Source organism: Bactrocera tryoni, chromosome 2 (genome assembly GCF_016617805.1).
Source record: "Bactrocera tryoni isolate S06 chromosome 2, CSIRO_BtryS06_freeze2, whole genome shotgun sequence".
In the NCBI taxonomy this organism is placed as follows: Eukaryota; Metazoa; Arthropoda; class Insecta; order Diptera; family Tephritidae; genus Bactrocera; species Bactrocera tryoni.
In genome coordinates this window covers 52,438,601-52,457,789 of record NC_052500.1, presented here as the reverse complement: position 1 = coordinate 52,457,789, position 19,189 = coordinate 52,438,601, and the positions used below count along the sequence as shown (strand labels likewise).

Below are 19,189 nucleotides of genomic sequence, written 5' to 3'. Positions count from 1 at the left end.
ATAGACGAAATTATCTACAACTTCAAAGTTATGACTGTCAACAGTGACGTGAGAGCCAACTCGCGAGTGCGACGACTGTTTGTTTGATGACAGGAGATTTGGCGCATGGTGAATATCTGGTCGGTTGCTGGCCATTCAAATCCACCTTTTCAGAAACTATAGCTCTAGGCCACTCTAGAATCTCAGCAATCCAGCAATTCCTAAGCATGGAAAAAAGCCTGATAAAGAAAAATGAGCTAAAATCAGCATATGATAATGTGATGGACGAATATCTTGACTTCAATCATATGGGAGAAACTGTCCCATATGAAAAAATATCCAAAGGTAGATATTTTCTATTAACTTTCCACATAATGGGGTAATACGACCAGATAAAATCACAACGAAAGTACGAGTGATGTCCAATGCCTCAAAGTGTACGAGCTCAGGCAAATCACTCAAGGATGTATTATACACAGGGCCAACTCTAGAATCTCAGCAATCCAGCAATTCTTAAGCATGGAAAAAAGCCTGATAAAGAAAAATGAGCTAAAATCAGCATATGATAATGTGATGGACGAATATCTTGACTTCAATCATATGGGAGAAACTGTCCCATATGAAAAAATATCCAAAGGTAGATATTTTGTATTAACCTTCCACATAATGGAGTAATACGACCAGATAAAATCACAACGAAAGTACGAGTGATGTTCAATGCCTCAAAGTGTACGAGCTCAGGCAAATCACTCAAGGATGTATTATACACAGGGCCAACATTACAACCTGATCTCATGATGCTAATACTAAATTGGCGCATGTTTAAATACGATTTTAACGGGGATGTTGAGAAAATGTATAGGTAAATTCTGGTACATGAAGATGACCAAGATTTCCAACGCACAGTCTTCTGCAATTCAATTAATAGTCCAATTAGCGACTACAAACTTAAAACAATTACCTTTGGCATCAACTGCGCTCCCTATTTAGCCATTAGAACCTTTCATGAAGTTTCAAAAACCGGTGAAACAAATTTACCTTTAGCAACTTCTGTGTTGCAAACTCAAACAGATGTGGACGACATTATGTCAGGTGCGAATCATTTTCTCAAGAGATCAAAGCACTAAATTCAGCAGGTTTCCCCTGAAGAAAATAACAGCAAATCATCCCGAAATAATCAAAGATATAACAAAGGAAGACTTATTAGATACAGACTTCCTTAAATTCGAAAAGGCTAGTACAACAAAAACACTAGGGATTCAATGGAATGCGATAACCAATCAATCAATTCTCATATACAATTGTGTCAATATCTGCAATGTCCGCCATTACAAAACGCTAAATCCTTTCATCCGTGGCAAAACTTTTCGACCCCGCAGGATGGCTTTCGCCAATAATGATTCAAGCTAAAATTCTCATTCCAGAATTTTGGCAAGATGGCACTGAATGGGATGAACAGGTAAAACATATACTTTTAACAAAATGGGTTAAATTTGTTAGCAACCTCCATACTATATCAGAAATTCGAATCTCTCGATGGGTGAACTTCACCCCTAACATTAACGCAGAATTACACGGTTTCTAAGATGCCTCTGAAAAAGCTTATTGCGCAACAGTCTACATACGCACTCAGTATGATAGCAAAATAGCTTCACATCTTGGAAGCCAAAGCTAAAGTTGCCCCTTTGAAGACACTAAGCCTGCCACGGCTTGAACTAAATGGTGCTCTTCTGTTAGCAAAATTAATTTCAATAGTTCAAGCCCATCTCAAATTAAGCGATCACAAGATGTATCTCTGGTCAGACTCGGAAACAGTTCTAGCATGGTTAGAAAAACCACCCTATACTTGGAAGACATATGTATCTAATCGAATATCTTAAATCTTAGACTTAGTTTGCTCAGCAAAATGGCAACATGTTGCAAGTGCAGATAACCCAGCGGATCTTGGGACAAGAGGTTGCAAACCACTTCACCTCACCACTACACTCTGGTGGAACGGTGCTACATGGCTAACAGAATCACAAGAATTCTGGCCAAAGAATCCTGCTCGGAATATCATACCTCCGGGAAGTCGGCAAATAGAAAATTTTCACATAACTCCAGAAGAGGATGATATTTTCCACAGATTTTCATCATTTCCTCGAGCACTAAGGGTAGTCGCTGGTATGCACAAATTCATTCATAAACTTAAACAAAAGGTGAAAAGAATATCAAACGATCCTTACGTACAACTAACATATTCCGACTTGCAACAGGCCACGGTCAGTCTAATCTTATATACACAAACTCGCTATTTCAGCAAAGAGAAATCAAAGTTGCTTGAAAAGCGACCTCTCGAAAAGGGAAGCTCACTTCCCATCTTAAACCCATTCCTGGACGCTAAGGGATTAATACGGGCAAATGAAAGACTAGCCAACTCCAGCCTTAGTTACAACGAACGACATCCCATCATTATCCCAGAGAAATCCCGTTTTACCTACATATTTCTAATACATCTCCCCCAGCTTACACTGCATGGTGAGCATCGCTTGATGCAACAAATGATCAGACAAGAGTTTTATATACCGCGACTAAAGCCACAAATTAAAAGAACCATTTTCATGTGTAAACAGTGTACTATGTACAGGCACATGATGCGTACGCAGATCATGGTAGCCCTACCACCTGAACGCTGCAACTATGCTTTACCCTTTACCATCACTGGGGTTGATTTTGCTGGACCTTTCCAGATAAAGGCCTCGATGCTAAGGTCTTCCTCATTTAGTAAAGGGTATGTGGCTGTCTTTGTATGTTGTACGACAAAGGGTGTACACCTCGAGCTATGTTCGGATCTGACTACTGCGGCTTTTCTTGCAGCATTTGCCCGCTTTGTCGGAAGACGCGGATTTGCTTTAAAAATTATGAGCGACAATGGAAAAAACTTTGTCGGAGCTCAAAGAGCCACGGAAAAGGAGTTTTTACAATTCATGAAAGAAGTATTCCCCGAAATTGTCAAAAAATATGCACCCCAAGCGATCGATTGGCAATTCATACCCCCCTGTTCTCCATACATGGGCGGTCTCTGGGAAACGGCTGGTAACCATAAATTCACCTATGAGGAGTTTAGTACATTGCTTGCTCGTATCGAAGCCGTACTGAACTCTAGACCTGTCTCACCACTCTCGCAAGATCCCTCCGACTTCACAGCCTTAATCAGAGGGCATTTTCTCAAAGGAGCACCCATTCTGGCCATACTTGAGCAAGGCGTGGAGTCGCTATCCTTATTAAACAGATTGGAGCGAAGTAAAATTCTCCATCATGATTTCAGCCGCCGATGGAAGGAAGACTCCATAAAGAACCTTCACAAGAGATACCGGTGGAAAACTCAAGAAAAGGCACCAAAGCTTGGAGACTGCGTCCTTATACAAGACGATTGTCTCCCCCCTACGGAATGGCGACTCGGCCGCATAAAACAACTTCATTACGGTTCCGACGGTCATGTTCGAGTAGTTGATCTCCGCACCCAAACCGGAACGCTAACCAGACCGCTCGTCAAATTAACCGCCGAAGATAAAGAAACGTAAAAGCGAAACCGCAATGTTAATAAATCAATAAATCCCTAAATCGCTAAACCGCTTACAAAACCGAAACCTCGAATAACATAAAACCCCACAAAAGACCTAACATAAATGTCTGATAAAAAAATTACAGCCACACATAACGTGGCACAAATGTCCATATTATTGTAAATTCCAATATATAACTAATATCACCATTTCTCTCACAGAGAAATATAAACGTGGATGTGAAATCTTCATCAACGCCAACCATGCGTTCGGCAGTTTCCGCTCCTCGCTCTGCAGCTGGCCCAATAGCAGCGCCCCGGACCACCACTGCACCGGCAGCGCTTCGACCAACGACAGGCCCCGCCGCTACAACGGCCCCGCGTAAAAGCACACAGTCGCCAATTCCTCCAATTTCAAATACCGATCTATTATAAAATAAACGATTGAGTATTCACTATTGTTTTGAAAAGCATGAAATATATATAAAAAACAAATACTTACTATCTATGCCACTATTTTCAAACTTTGTAAAACTCAGTAATGTTCAGTTATTAATTATAAATAAAGAGTATTTAAATACTCGCGACTTTGTCTACGTGCATTCAGTAAGCAGACAAAAATATATCAATAAAGGGTGTGTATTATTAACTGGTGAACTCACCTTAAGTTCTGAACTCACTTGTTATTCTAGAAAGGACAACGCACAGAACGGGCTTTCTGGATTTTCAAATTCACAATGCTGTTTTATTTATCACTTTTGTTATAAAAAAGATATCGCACAGCACAGGTTTTCGGAATTCTATTTTTATTTAATTTACAAACGTTCTCAAATGTTTTCAAATGTTAAAATTTGGTCGAATATTCCAATCGGCGGCGGAATCGACAAACGAGGGGAGGAAAAGAAAAGAAAAAGCGATGCTGCGAAAAGCGTATGCGCAAGAGCGTTGAGTCTTTACGGAAGCCAAAAACGAAGTGTGTGCGGCTGGAGTTGTCCGTCCCTTTTTTTGCGTAAACTGTTGTGTTCTAGTTGGAAGTGTGGTGTCATGTTTGAGTGTATTGGTGTGATGTGTAGTGATGTGGAAGGTGAGTGGTGGGCGTGGTGTGCTGTTATGGTGATTTTGTGTGTTGAAATGTTGTGTGGCGGTGTTTTATGATAGGGTAGGCCGAGAGTCATTTAGACATCCCGGCCCCCCTAGGCAAATTATTAGCCTAGTAGCCTTTGCAATTGCTGCAATGTGGCCACCACGTTACTAAGCCCAGTGGGTTGGCGAGACCGCGGCCTAGGTTGACGGCGCCGCGTAGAGGTATTGGGTTGTTGGCGCCGAGTACGTGTTCGGGATTCTGGTGGTGGCTCAGCTCTTCGTGGTCGTGCAGCACGGTTCGTCTGCGGTCATCGGGTCGTAGCACGACTAGAGAGGGCAAGTAATTGTCTGCCGTCCCGATGAAGGAGCGTATGATGCGGCCGCATGCATATTTGGCACGTATACCCGGATGTACACTCCGATGTAAAGTGGGTAGGTGCCAGACAATTTAGGCAGTGGCCATGTGCCTGAACAATCTGCTGGCGGAGCGGAGGCAGCATCCTCTTAAAAATGCCAGTGCGGCAACCTGTGGGGGCGGCAGCAAAGCGGGCATCGGAGGCGCTGTGGGTCTGCTGGCACCGGCGTCGGATTTGCGCGTGTTGCACTTCGGGCAACGGTTGGTTGCGTTGTGGCCGTGGGATTTCAAGGAGCTGGTATAGGACCAGTTCGTGGCACGTGAATGGCCGACCGAACGGCTGGCGTTGGTGCTGGCGGCATATCGACATCCATTTGATCTGTCAAAGATATTTACGTTATATGTTTGTGGTATACGGATATGATCGTTGGTGCTACGTTAGGTGGCACTTGTGGGGAGTCATGTGGACCACCCATCTATTACTACTTTTGCGGTTTTCATTAAGATAGGATTTGTGGTTTGTTTTGCGGGTTATATCAATTTATCGTTTATTGTTTACGGTTTACGTGTCGGTTTTATTGGCTGTGGGCAAAAAGCATAGTTTAACGAGCGGCCGAGTTAGTGTTCCGTTTTGCGTACGGAGATCAGCTACGCGAATATGACCGTCGGAGCCGTGGTAAAGCTTCTCTATGCGGCCAAGCCGCCATTCAGTGGGGGGGAGACAATCGTCATGAATTAAGACACAATCTCCAAGCTTAGGCGCGTTTTCTGGTGTTTTCCACCGGTACCTTCTGTGGAGGTCCTTTAAATAATCTTCTTTCCATCGAAGACTGAAATCGTGATGGAGAATTTTAATTCTTTCCCATCTGTTTAATAAGGAAAGCGACTCCACGCCTGGCTCAGGTGTGGCCAGAATGGGCGCTCCTTTAAGAAAATGCCCTGGTGTGAGGGCTGTAAAGTCTGATGGATCTTGCGAGAGGGCTGTGACAGGCCGTGAGTTGAGAACGGCTTCAATTCTAGTTAAGAGTGTCGTGAACTCTTCATAATTGAATTTATAAGTGCCAGCTAGCTTCTTGAAATGTGATTTGAAGCTTTTTACGGCTGATTCCCATAAACCACCTATATGTGGAGCGCTTGGGGGGATAAGCTGCCAATTGATGCCTTGGGGAGCATATTTGTGTATAATGTCAGGTGAGACTTGTTTCATAAAATCCACAAATTGTTTCTCTGTGGCTCTTTGAGCTCCGATAAATGTTTTACCATTATCGCTCATGATTTTGGATGGAAAGCCACGTCGTCCGACGAAGCGAGCAAATGCCGCGAGGAAAGCCTCCTTTGTCAGATTGGAACATAGCTCAAGGTGTACTGCTTTTGTCGTAAAACAGGCAAAGACAGCCACATAGCCTTTCATCAGGGTGGGAGACCTTAGCATGGACGCCTTTATTTGAAAAGGCCCAGCAAAGTCGACACCTGTGGTGGTGAAAGGCAGAGCAAAGTTACTGCGTTCCGATGGAAGTGCTGCCATAATCTGCGTTCTCATTTTCTGCTTGTGCATAGTGCAGACCTTGCACGTGAAAATGCACTTCTTGATTTGGGGCTTAAGGCGGGAAACATAGTACTCTTGGCGTAACATATGTTGCATGAGGCGATGTTCGGCGTGTAACATGAGTATATGGATATAATTGATGAATAATGTGGTAAATGAGGATTTCTCTGGTATTATTATGGGATGGCGTTCGTTATACGTAAGGCTGGAATTAGCAAGCCGGCCGTTTGCACGAAGCAGACCTTTCGTGTCTATAAATGGGTTTAGTACTAAGAGTGAGCTCTTTTTGTCAATAGGCTTCGATTCTCTTAGTAACCCTAGGTCGTGGCTGAAGTAGCGCGTTTGGGTTGATGCGATAAGAGCGACCTTCGCTTTTTGTTTGCCTTGGTGCGTCAATGTATCGCATTGGGGGCAAGTTGCTCTCTTTACCTTAAGTTTGAGTCGCTCTACGAATTTGAGAATATAGGCGACTACTCTGAGGGCTCGGGGGAACGATGAAAATCGTTCAAGGATGTCAGCATCATCCATTGTTGTGTGATAAGTGGCGATTTTTCGACTTTCTGGGGCAATTATGTTGCGCATTGGCGATTGTGGCCAAGAATCGGGAGATTCTGTTAACCATCGGGGGCCATTCCACCAGAGGGTGGTGGTGGCGAGATGAAGGGGTTTGCACCCTCTTGTCCCAAGATCGGCAGGATTGTCAGCACCGGCTACGTGGCGCCAAGTGGCTGATCCTACTAGATCAAGTATTTGAGACGTTCGGTTAAAAATATATGTTTTCCACGCGTGTGGTGGTTTTTCTAGCCAGGCTAGAACTATTTCATGTTTAAGTGGGTCTGCACCATGGAGACGAGCTTTGCTAGTAGCAGAGCGCCACAGAGTTCAAGTCGTGGTAGACTTATGGTTTTTAGAGGCGCAACTTTTGCTTTTGCCACTAGTAGATGGCTTGTAGTTGCAATATCGCTTTGGGTGCGCACATATATAGTGGCAAAATATGCCTTTTCAGAGGCGTCGCAGAAGCCGTGTAGTTTCACCTTGTATTCGGGGGAATAGTTTGCCCACCGTGGAATTTGTATCTGCGAAATGTCTTTTAGGTTATTAGCAAACTGGGACCATCTTTCTAAGCGAAGAGGTTTCACTTGTTCGTCCCAGTCAGTTCCGTCAAGCCATAATTCTTGGATCAGGATTTTCGCTTGTATCATAATTGGCGAAAGCCATCCTGCGGGGTCGAAAAATTTTGCCACAGAGGATAAAATTTGTCTCTTTGTTATGGCGGATAATGCGGATATTGACTCTGTAGTAGATGAAAATTGGTCAGATATCGCATTCCATTGGATGTCCAGTGTTTTTGTTGTACTTTCCTTTTCGAAAATAAGGAAATTAGTGTCCAACAAATTTTCTTTTGGTATATTTTTTAATATAGTTGGGTGATTTGCCGTAATCTTTTTTAATGGAAACCCTGCGGATTTGAGGGCTTGGATTACTTGTGATAATGATTCGTATGCTTGTGGAAGACTGTGACTTCCAGACAGAATATCGTCTACATACGTTAGTGTTTTTAACACCTGGGTCGCCAGAGGAAACTCTGACTTGGTGTTTTCAGCCAATTCGCGCAGTGTTCGAATGGCTAAGTGTGGGGCACAGTTTACGCCAAAAGTAACTGTTTTCAATTTAAAGTCGCGTAGTGGACTATTGGCAGATTTTCGGAAAATAATCCGCTGAAAATCTTGATCATCTTTATGTACGACTATTTGTAGATACATTTTTTCGACATCCCCATTGAATACATATTTGTATATACGCCAATTTAATATGAGGAGCATTAATTCCGGTTGTAGTGTGGGTCCCGTAAATAGAATATCATTTAGGAAATTCCCCGAGCTAGTGGATCTTGAGGCATTGAAGACAACTCTAACCTTTGTGGTTTTTTTTGTCAGGCTTTACTACTGCATGATGTGGCAAGTAGAAAGAGTAATATTTGCCTTTTATGATTTTTTCGCAAGGGCTTACTTCCTCCATGTGATTTAAATGGAGGTATTCTTCTAAGACACCATCATAATCTTGTTTCAGTTTACCTTTTCTAAGAAGGTTTTTTTCCATACTTAGAAACTGCTGTATTGCAGAGGTGCGAGAGTGACCTAAGACGAGTGTGTCTGGAAATTGTTGTTTCAGTGGTAGTCGTACGACATACCGACCATTAGCTGATCTGGTAGTTGTGGCTTTATAAAAGTCTTCACAATACTGATCTTCTGGTGTTGCGATCGAAATGGGGGGGAGCTCTTCTAACTCCCAAAATTTCCTTAATTGTGAATTAAGGTATTCGTTGGATATTTCTTCAACTTCAGTTGTCATGGTAGAAACTGTTTCAGTAACTAGTCCACTTAGTATCCGAACCGAACCGAACCGAAGATAGTGTTTTGACCTAGAAGGGTGTTTGAGATTTTTTCAACACCTTCTAGTATAATTTGCGGTATAAGGTCGCTGCCTATTAGGATGTCTATTTGAGCTGGCTTGTTGCAGTTGGGATCTGCTAGAGTCAGATGTGAAATCTTATCCCAATGCTTGCTATTTATTTGATAGCTTGGAAGCAAGTTTGTTATTTGCGGTAAGACAATAGCATTTGCTTGAATGCGCTTATCCGCTTGGGGGGAAATTAGGGTAATGGGGCATATTTTGTTAAAGTTTTGTACTACTCTTCCGCCCATTCCCGTAATTTCAAATTTTGCTGGCTTTGTTGGCAATTTTAATTTATTTTGTGCCTTAGACGCTATAAAGGATCGTTGTGATCCTTGGTCTATTAAGGCTCTAAGTTTAAACAGTTCTCCTCTGTGTTCGATGGAGACCACTACTGTTGGTAGTAATACCTTACTTTGATTCTCGCTGTGTAGCGTTTGAGTTTTTAATGCCTTTGAGCAGCTTGGTGCCTAATGGCAAATTTCGAGATTTTGTGTTTCGGGAGTTGCTGTTGCAACTAAACCCATGGCTTTTCTTGAGAATGCGTTACTTTGAGGTGTATTGGGAGACATGTTGTAATGTAACATGGAATGATGTTTTTTATGACAATATACGCAGTTGAATTTGCTTTCGCAATTAGCAAGAGTGTGCGCGTGGGACAAGCAGTTTGTACAGAGTCTTTTTGACCTGACAAAGTTGTTCCTTTCGTTTATATTTAATTTTTTAAACTTCTCGCAAGTTTTGAGTTTATGCCCTCCTGTACATAGTTCGCATGACGTATATTTGTTCTGTTCAGATGTGAACGATTGTGCTTTGAAAAAGCTTCTATTTAAATTGTTGTTGTTATTGACTTGGGGTCTATTGAAGCTTCTGCTTAGGTCGGGTTGAACGTTTTTAGTTCTGGCTGTTTTTTTATCTACCCTTTCCGCAATTTCATATTGGGCAGTTAAGAAATCTTTCATTTGCTGCCACGTTTGGCAGTCTCTTCTTGATGAGAGCGATTGCTCCCATAGAAGTAATGATTTTTCTGGTAATGCTGCGGCGCATATGTTTACCAGAATAGGGTCCCAGCTGTCTGTGGGAACATTTTGTGTCGTTAGAACCGACAAACAATTTGAAACAGTGGATTCTAGCTTAATGAATTCTTCACTTGTTTCTTTTTGAATTTTTGGCAAGTTCATGAGTATCGTTACTTGCTTGTCGACCAATATTCTTTTATTTTCGTATCTAGCTTTTAGAGCTTCCCAAGCCAAATTGAAGTTGTCATCACTTAATGCGAACTGTTTTACTATTACGCCTGCTTGACCTTTTGTTTTGTATCGGAGATGATTCAATTTTTGCGCTTGCGATAGTTTTGGATGGTTTATGTACACGGCAGTAAACATGTCCCGGAAGGACGGCCATTGTTCATAACCTCCATGAAATATTTCTGTATCGCATACTGGCACTTTAAGGTGAATGCCAGAACTTGCTTCTTGGCCTTGTATTTGTGGCAGCTCCACTCTCGTATGGGGAGTAGGTGCGATTGATTTAATAAGCTTCAGCTGATCTGCGATCATAATTTTTGTATCTTCATACTGGTCTAAGCAGTTTTCAAATTTGGCGTATGCAGAAGATTTAAAGTTTTCTGGTAGATCTGACTCGTCAGTATCTACAATTGCGTCATATGCAGCTTGGAGACGTCCCTATGCATGTATATGTGGTATATACTATGTAGGCATGCAATTTATTTAAATATAATTTATTGTTGTAATCGCGGTACTAGTACATGACGCAGGAAAGTTGGTTAAATTGGAAAAAGAGAAATGATATTTGCAGGTATTTAACTTCTGCTCTCAACACACATGTGTGACGGTATGTATATACTCGTATGTATATTCCTATATTTGCCTCTAATAAATTTCGGCAAGTATATGTTCGTTAATTACCGAGCTAAGGAAAGTTGCTTTGCATGTATATATGTATGTGTGTTTCAATTTATAAATTATATGTTCCGCATTTATGTTTTCTTTTATTTCTTGTTTTGTACTTTTTAATATGCCTTTTGCTTATTAGTGCAACTCGCTTGCTGCTTTAAAAGCAGAAGGGGTGTCGGAAAATATTGCAAGTAGAATGTCCTTTTAAGGTTTTAATTTCTTGTCTGTGATTGTGTTCACAAAAAGAAGCATATATAAGCAATTAGTAATTTTAATATACGTATGTATTTTATCAACTTTAATATCGGTATTTTGATATACCGTATTAAATGTTATTATCCGTTTAAATGAACTGTTTGAAGTTATAACAGAGTTATAATTGGCAAACCAGTTTTTTAAACATACATATGTACATGCATATAAATAAAAGGTGGAAGCGATACACTTACCCTTTTTCGCATCAAGGGAATTTTGGGGGAGTGTACTTAATTGTGGCTTGCCCTAATGTTTGTTGCCTTGTGCTTTATCCCACTGCTCTTGGTTTGCTTCTATGTATTTTCCTGTGTGCCAAGGTGTAAGTGGTATTGTGTATGTTGCTTTTGCCTTTATTATCCGCACCCGTTAGTGTGTTTTATTTAGTTTCGCGCCCGTTGGTGATATTTATTTAGTTTCGCGCCCACTGTTGTTGTTGTTTTGTTTTCGTTTAGTTTTTCCCTTTTTCGGAATTCTATTTTTATTTAATTTACAAACGTTCTCAAAAGTTTTCAAATGTTAAAATTTGGTCGAATATTCCAATCGGCGGCGGAATTGACAAACGAGGGGAGGAAAAGAAAAGAAAAAGCGGTGCTGCGAAAAGCGTATGCGCAAAAGCGTTGAGTCTTTACGGAAGCCAAAAACGAAGTGTGTGCGGCTGGAGTTGTCCGTCCCTTTTTTGGCGTAAACTGTTGTGTTCTAGTTGGAAGTGTGGTGTCATGTTTGAGTGTATTGGTGTGATGTGTAGTGATGTGGAAGGTGAGTGGTGAGCGTGGTGTGCTGTTATGGTGATTTTGTGTGTTGAAATGTGGTGTGGCGGTGTTTCATGATAGGGTAGGCCGAGAGTCATTTAGACAGGGTGTATTAATTCTTATTTAAAAAAAAAAACACCACACCAGCATGTTCTCCACCTAAAAAAACTTGATTTTGATTGGAAAAAGTTTATGTGAAAAAGAAGCGGATGAAATGAAGGAAAAAAGAAAAACCAAATTGTCAATACAACAAATCAGCTACGTAACTACTTCTGATTTCACTTCTCGTCACGATATTACAAACAATAAAAATGAGGTTAACGAGTCATTATGAGGATAATATTGTATTCTCCAGTAAATTTGGATTCCATACAATAATATGTTTTAAAAAACAACAATACGGAAAAAAAATCGAGATTGGCCAATTTTTTTTAACTTTTTTATTTGGGGTTTTAATAATGCAGTCAAACACTTGTTATACGGATTCATTGACTATCCCTGGGTTCCAAGATTTTACTATTTGTATGCCTTACGACGCTTCACTACTATACCTTAGACTGAAGTCGGTCTCCTGTTTCACTCACACAGTAAGACTTCTCTCACTCTCTTTACAGTTTTCGGCCATCATAGTTGTTTATGTATCAAGTGTAGTAGTAACGTTTACAATTATCATATTGTTATCTCAGTGTAACTCTCATAATAACTATTAATTATTACTATTTTATTCATAATAATAAAATTGTTAATTTTAAGTGTATTTCGCACGATTAGTTCAGTTAATCAAATTTTAGTTAAACACGTTGTTTACATAACCTTAAAAGTACTCAACACGTGTCATGAGCTCCAACCAACAACGGCTTTTGTGTTCTAAGTATAATTATTTGAATTTTTTACTATTCTTTCAAATTTTTTTCATGAATTTTTTTTCATAAAACTTATATTTTTGCTATAATCCTGGCCGTAATTATAACTGTACAATAATTCACAAATTCCGAGATACACAAACTTTTATTTCTGCGTAATGCACTTCAAAGTTTTTATTACAAATGTGTTTAAATGATGAAAATTATTATTACAACTTGTAGTTTTAAAAACGTTAAATATATATTATATACTAGCTGTTACCCTGTGCGTTTCGCTACACCTAAATCGATTAAAACTCTTTAGGGTTTTTTTTTGTGTTTTATTTATTGTTGTAAAACTGTTACTTATTTATAAAACATTTATAAAACATATTGGTATACAACATTTTTGGTTTTTCCACCTGGCGCGTAAATGAATAAGCACCTTGGTGTTCCCACTCTCGAGCATGCGACGAACAATTGGCCGTGGGAGAAGCACGGTTCTTCCAAATTGACGCCGCACACTTGGAACGTTTGCCCTTGCGATTTTTTGATGATCATCGCAAAGGCAAGACGTACTGGGAACTGCAAGCGCTTAAATTCAAACGGCATGTCCGTTGGAATCATGGGAATGCGTGGTAAGAGTACAACTTCACCTGCTGCCTTGCCATTTAGTATTGTTGCTTCAATCAAATTTGGCCACAATTTTTTGACTGAAAGTCTTGTGCCATTACACAAAGTCGGTGGCGTCAGATTTCGTAAAAGTATAATGGGTGAACCGACTTTCAGGACCAAACGATGCGGTGGCAGACCGGGGGGATCCAAAGAATTCAAGAATTCAGTTGGATAATTGACTGCTTCATCTTGATTTAAAACGCTATCAATCGATGTACATACTATATGTTGTAGCTTCTCCTGGCAGTTTTTCTTGAATGGCAAAATTGATTTCGTTGACGTGTACATTTTTCGGTGCCAATATTGCGCGTTCACTTAAATAATCGTGGCGTTGATAGTGTTGAACAATATTCGGAAATACACTTTCAATCAATTCTTTTTTCGATTGTAAAAGTGTACAAAAGTTGTTCGGCAATGTGATCAAACCGGTATCATCGATTGGTATTTCGCCTTCGCCAATGTCCAACAACTGCTTCGAAAACACCGCTGCGGATCGATCATTTTGCAATTGGACTCGCATGTTGATGGTAAGAGATAGCCTTTGAACATGTCTCCACACAACTGACGATTTTAAACATACGTTTATTTCGTCGGCAGGAGTTGATCGAGGAATGACTAACGTAAAAGCACACCAGCGTTACCAGCGGATCCGCAGCGCATTCGATATCCACTATGTCGCCGCCCGCATCGGCTATCGCACTGTGGTATCTTTAAAGGCATGCCGCCGATGCAACGCCAGCAGGTGGCACAGGCGCACGGGTATTGCTTGAATTGCCTGGCAACTTCCCACGCAGCACAGGAGTGCCTATCAAATAATCGTTGCCAAGTTTGTGTGCGGGTGCATCACACGCTGCTGCACCGCACTACCAGACGCGACTCCGGGCCACAACCGGCTCCTCGCACCAGCGGCAAAGTCAGGCGTTCTCAAAGAACTTCTGTGACCACATTCCGCCGGCGCGGACCCTCTCCAGCAGAATCCCGTCCCTGGCGCCAAAACCGTGCAACATCAACACGGCGCCATCAGTTTAGGCCGCAATCCCGCCGGTCAACAGGTCTCAGCAGCGTTGGAGCTACAGCGGCTTCTAGGCTAAATACTCGCCTAGGGGGGCCGGGATGACGAAATGAGTAGCGACGTCACATCACATTTACATCAGTTCACCACACCGAATCAAAAGCACGCATTCAACTAATCACGAGAGAACACTACACATTAACACACGCACACGCACCAAAACACGATGACACCATCCAGCATTCCAATTAGAACAAAAAGGAAAGAGAAAGGATCTCGCGCACCTTTTGTCGATACGACGTTGTTCAATATACACCGTCGCTTTTCGCAGCATCGCAGCATCCCGGCTCCCTTTCACTACCCGCCTGTATATATATAATATATATTTAACGTTTTTTAAACTATGTACCTTTTCATATATTTTTTGTAATAATTTTCATCATTTAAACACATTTATAATAACAATTTTAAAGTGCATTTCGCAGAAATAAAAGTTTGTAACGATATCTCGGAATTTGTGAATTTTTGTTCTTAAAAGAAAGTGTGAGTGGCCTACAAGGTGAGTTTTTGTACAACCGACACTAATCAAAATACACCGGCATTAGCTACACGCCCAAAACAGGTTGCTAAATTTCTTTCAGAAAGTGACAGTTTAAGAAGATACTGCACTAGATTTGCCTCTTCATCGATTAAAGAAAACTCTGAATCGTTATTAGAAATCAAAATCTTAAAAAATTATGGACTCGCCTCCAGACGCAATCGTAGAATCTGACGACTCAGATCTACCACAAAATTTTAAATCATCGGCTTACGATATATATGAGAACTGCTTAGACGAATATAAAGAAACAAAAGCCATGATCTCCGATCAATTAAAGTTAATAAAGGCAATTGCGCCTACTCCACGTCCAGAAGGAGGGATGCAGCAAATGCAACAATATCAAGAGGCAAGTTCAGGCATCCACCTCGAGGAGCCCGCATGTGACACAGAAACATTTTATGGAGGTTATAAATGGCCGTCCATCCGAACATACGTCATGCGACCAATGCACAAGAGGGCACAAGCTTAAAAAGTGCGAGAAGTTTAAAATATGTAATGTCAATAAAAGGAACAACAACACTCACACAATCTTAATAATTGCAAAAGCAAATTTAACTGCTTATACTGTCACAAAAGACACAGATATTCCATCTCACCCCAAAGAAGCATTTATACAAAAAGAACCGCGGGTATAATTGCAAAAGCCAATCCCGAAACCAAAAATTATAAAAATTGTCAAGAGACACCATGTTGCTTAAAGGCACAAAAAGCTCAAACGCTGCATAGCGAAACACAAAATTGACTAGTTACAGAACTAGTTACCACCATACCAACTCAAGTTGAAAAAAATCAAATCAATACCTTAATTCTTAATTAAGGAAATTTCAAGAGATAGGAAAACTTCCACGAATATTAAATAAAACTCTAGAAGATCAGTATTCTAAGCGCTACTTGAAAACCGCAACTACTCGATCAAATAATGGCAGGTACGTCGTATGACTACCACCTTAGCCATAATTTTATAATACTCCACAAATTGGTATAAAAAAAAGTCAGAGTTACCTCTAACAGTCCCTATATTAAAAACACATAAAAATTTTCCGCCCGCAGGATGGCTTTCGCCAATAATGAGAAAAAAACAATTCAGAATAAGTCCTGGAGCGGTGGCGGGCTACTAAACGCCAAATTAGTGTATATGCACTAAAACATAAAATATAACAAAATTTTATCAAAAAGTCAAAAATTGACACTTTTTATAAATTTACAAAAATAAACAAAATCTCAAACGGAAGGGATCCTCATACTCCCAACGTGATACAGTGACACACCTACACTTACAAAAGGCAAAGGTCGCTCATATCGCACATACGTATATCCAATATGTGCCCCTCATATGGGTGGGTTATGGGAATCAGCTATGCAAAGCATCAAATTAATTATGAAGAATTTTCTACTCTACGAATCGAAGCCGTTCACCATTCACGGCCATTCTCTCGCAAGATCCCTCTAATTTCATAGTACAAACTCCAGGGCTAAGGAGTACCCATTCTGGCCACATCTGAGCCAGGCGTGGAGATATTGTCCTCCACAAGCCGAAAATAAATTAAATGCAAGCAATTTTGTCGTTGCGAGTTTTCGAGAGAAAAGTTCTGCGAAAGATTTATGGTCCTTTGCGCATTGGCCACGGCGAATATCGCATTCGATGGAACGGTGAGCTGTATGAGATATATGACGACATTGACATAGTTCAGCGAATTAAAAGACAGCGGCTACGCTGGCTAGGTCATGTCAGCTCTGAAAGTATTCGACGCAGTACCGGCCGGGGGAAGCAGAGAAAAGGAAGACATCCACTCCGTTGGAAGGACCAAGTGGAGAAGGACCTGGCTTGGCTTGGAACATACAATTGGCGCCACGTAGCGAAAAAGAAATGACTGGCGCGCTGTTGTTAACACGGCTATAATCGCGTAAGCGGTGTCTACGCCAGTAAAGAAGAAGAAGATATTGTATATCGTTATACATATATACACATATTACATATTGAAGTGAATGTGATGGGATTTTGGGATTGCGGATTCGTTTACATTAAGGTGCAACCTTTTTGTTAACCGCATAAATTAAGAACTTTAATTTGGTCAGTTTTTCACATATTATCTCGTGTTTTCGCAAATTTAATTATTGGAAAATATTTTTTCGGATTAAATTTCCCAAGTGTGCTATTGCGCATTTTGAGTTATTTCTTTCGTTTGGCTTTTCGTTCAATTGGGAATCAATATTTAAAGCGTTTCAGGTGTCGGATGAAAAATACCCGAAAGCGTTGAGGAGTCTCAGAAAGGTCTACGATAACAAATGCTTGTTATTTTTCAACACAATTTCAAAACTTTTGAACTGCCAACTATCCTAAAGCTATTACTTTCATTACGAGCGATGATCGTTGAAGTGTCTTCTGTTTATGACTCTTTGCTATCTCTGGGCGATGAGAAGCAAATAACAAACGCCATTATAATACATATAGTTATGACAAAGGTTGATTCTGCCAACCGATCCAAGTGGGAAGAGCAAGTTGACTACGACCACTTACCATTATGGAAGGAATGCGAAGCACCTTTAAATAGAAGGTTTCAGCAGTTAACAGCGTGAGCAGCTTCTTGTTCGAGGAAGAAACTGGGAGCCACAACCACCATGATCCAAATGAAGCAGCCACACATGGACAGGACAAAATCAGCTTTAATTGCTGCAGATGCAAAGCAGCCAACTTGTCAAAAGTGCAAATCAAAGGAACTGCCTGCCCCACTTTCAAGGCGCTTCCGGTACAAAAGAGTTTCGAGTTTGTGAAATCGGTGCCCTTATGCATAAATCGCTTGCGTAAGGGGCATACTGTATCCAAGTGCAGAGCGGATCGATGTCGTGCTTGCAATCGATCGCATCACACATTGTTGCACCAGTCTCCGGTTTCCTTCTCCCCTTCTCCTCATCCGTAACCATCAACCACACATGCAATGCATACAGCGAGTATGCCGGATCGGGTAATGTTATTCAAGTGAGGACCAGTTATGATGAATACCTGCCCGCGAGAGCTTTGTTGGACTCAGGCTCCCAAGTCAACTTTATGACTGAGGACTTGGCACAAAAGTTGCGGATTCGACGCCAACACAAAACGTTAAACATAATAGGAATTGGAAATTCCACTACGAAAGTGGGGACAAAATTAAGCGCGTTTGTTAAGTCGCGGGTAAATAATTACGAAATTTCGGCGGAAGTCTGGATAATGCGTTGCATTTCGGCTAATCATCTAGACCATAACATAAATGTTAATGGCTGGAAAATTCCGCACAATATGAAATTGCCGGATACAGAGTTCCATAAATCAAAAAAAAATTGATATCTTATTGGGTGCAGAAACCTTTTTCGAACTGTTAGCGGTTGGCCAAATTAAAAGTGGCCCTAATCAACCAACGCTACAGAAACCCTTTTTAGGGTGAGTTGTGTCTGGCAAATATGCCAGCAATCTAAGTCCTCCTCCTTCTGCAACTAGCACATTATGCCAATCTGAAGACGACTTAACGTCAATTAATTCGGTGGTTCAAAAATTTTGGGCTTTAGAAGAATTACCTTCAGAAACAAATGGCATCAAAATCACACAAGAGCAAGATGAGTGTGAAAATTTTTTCATGAAAACAACTCAAGTATTTCCTTCAGGATGGCTTCAAGTCATTAAAAGAGACTTTTATGTCGATGACATATTGACAGGATCTGAAAATATTGAGCCTCTAGATCTTATAAGAAGTGAAGTAAATAAAATATTAAACTCGGCACCTTAACGAAGTGGTTTTCGAACCACCCTAAATTTTTGGACAGTGATTGCACTGAAAAGTCATTAAGCTTCAATGACAAAAATTCAACTAAAACACTTGGAATCCATTAGCTGCCGAAAAACGATTTGTTTCGTTTGTTTTGGATGCCAACTTTAATGATCTGCGAGCCACTAAACGGAACTTATTGTCAGTCTTCACTCGCCTTTTCAATCCTCTTGGATTATTAGCCCCACTAGTAACAAAATCAAAAATCTTATTGCAAGAGCTTTGGATTCAAAAACTATATTGGGATGAGTCGATTCCATTGCGCATCGACACTAGCTGGCAGAATTTCAAAGCCAACCTCTTGCAGCTCTCGTCAATTCTGAGTTTGCGAGTGAGATCCAAAAACTGACTAAAGGCACGACGCATCGAGAGGCATCGTTG

The 19,189-nt window shown here is 40.8% G+C and overlaps 1 protein-coding gene across 1 annotated transcript; it reads left to right on the top strand.

The window, feature by feature from the left end:
* Positions 1-2,945: 2,945 nt before the first annotated feature.
* Positions 2,946-14,515, top strand: LOC120768752. The gene is made up of 3 exons (XM_040095523.1): positions 2,946-3,224; positions 3,746-3,918; positions 14,026-14,515. The coding sequence occupies exons 1-3, from the start codon at positions 2,946-2,948 to the stop codon at positions 14,513-14,515; spliced, it is 942 nt and encodes a 313-aa protein (XP_039951457.1).
* The last annotated feature ends 4,674 nt before the right edge of the window (positions 14,516-19,189 follow it).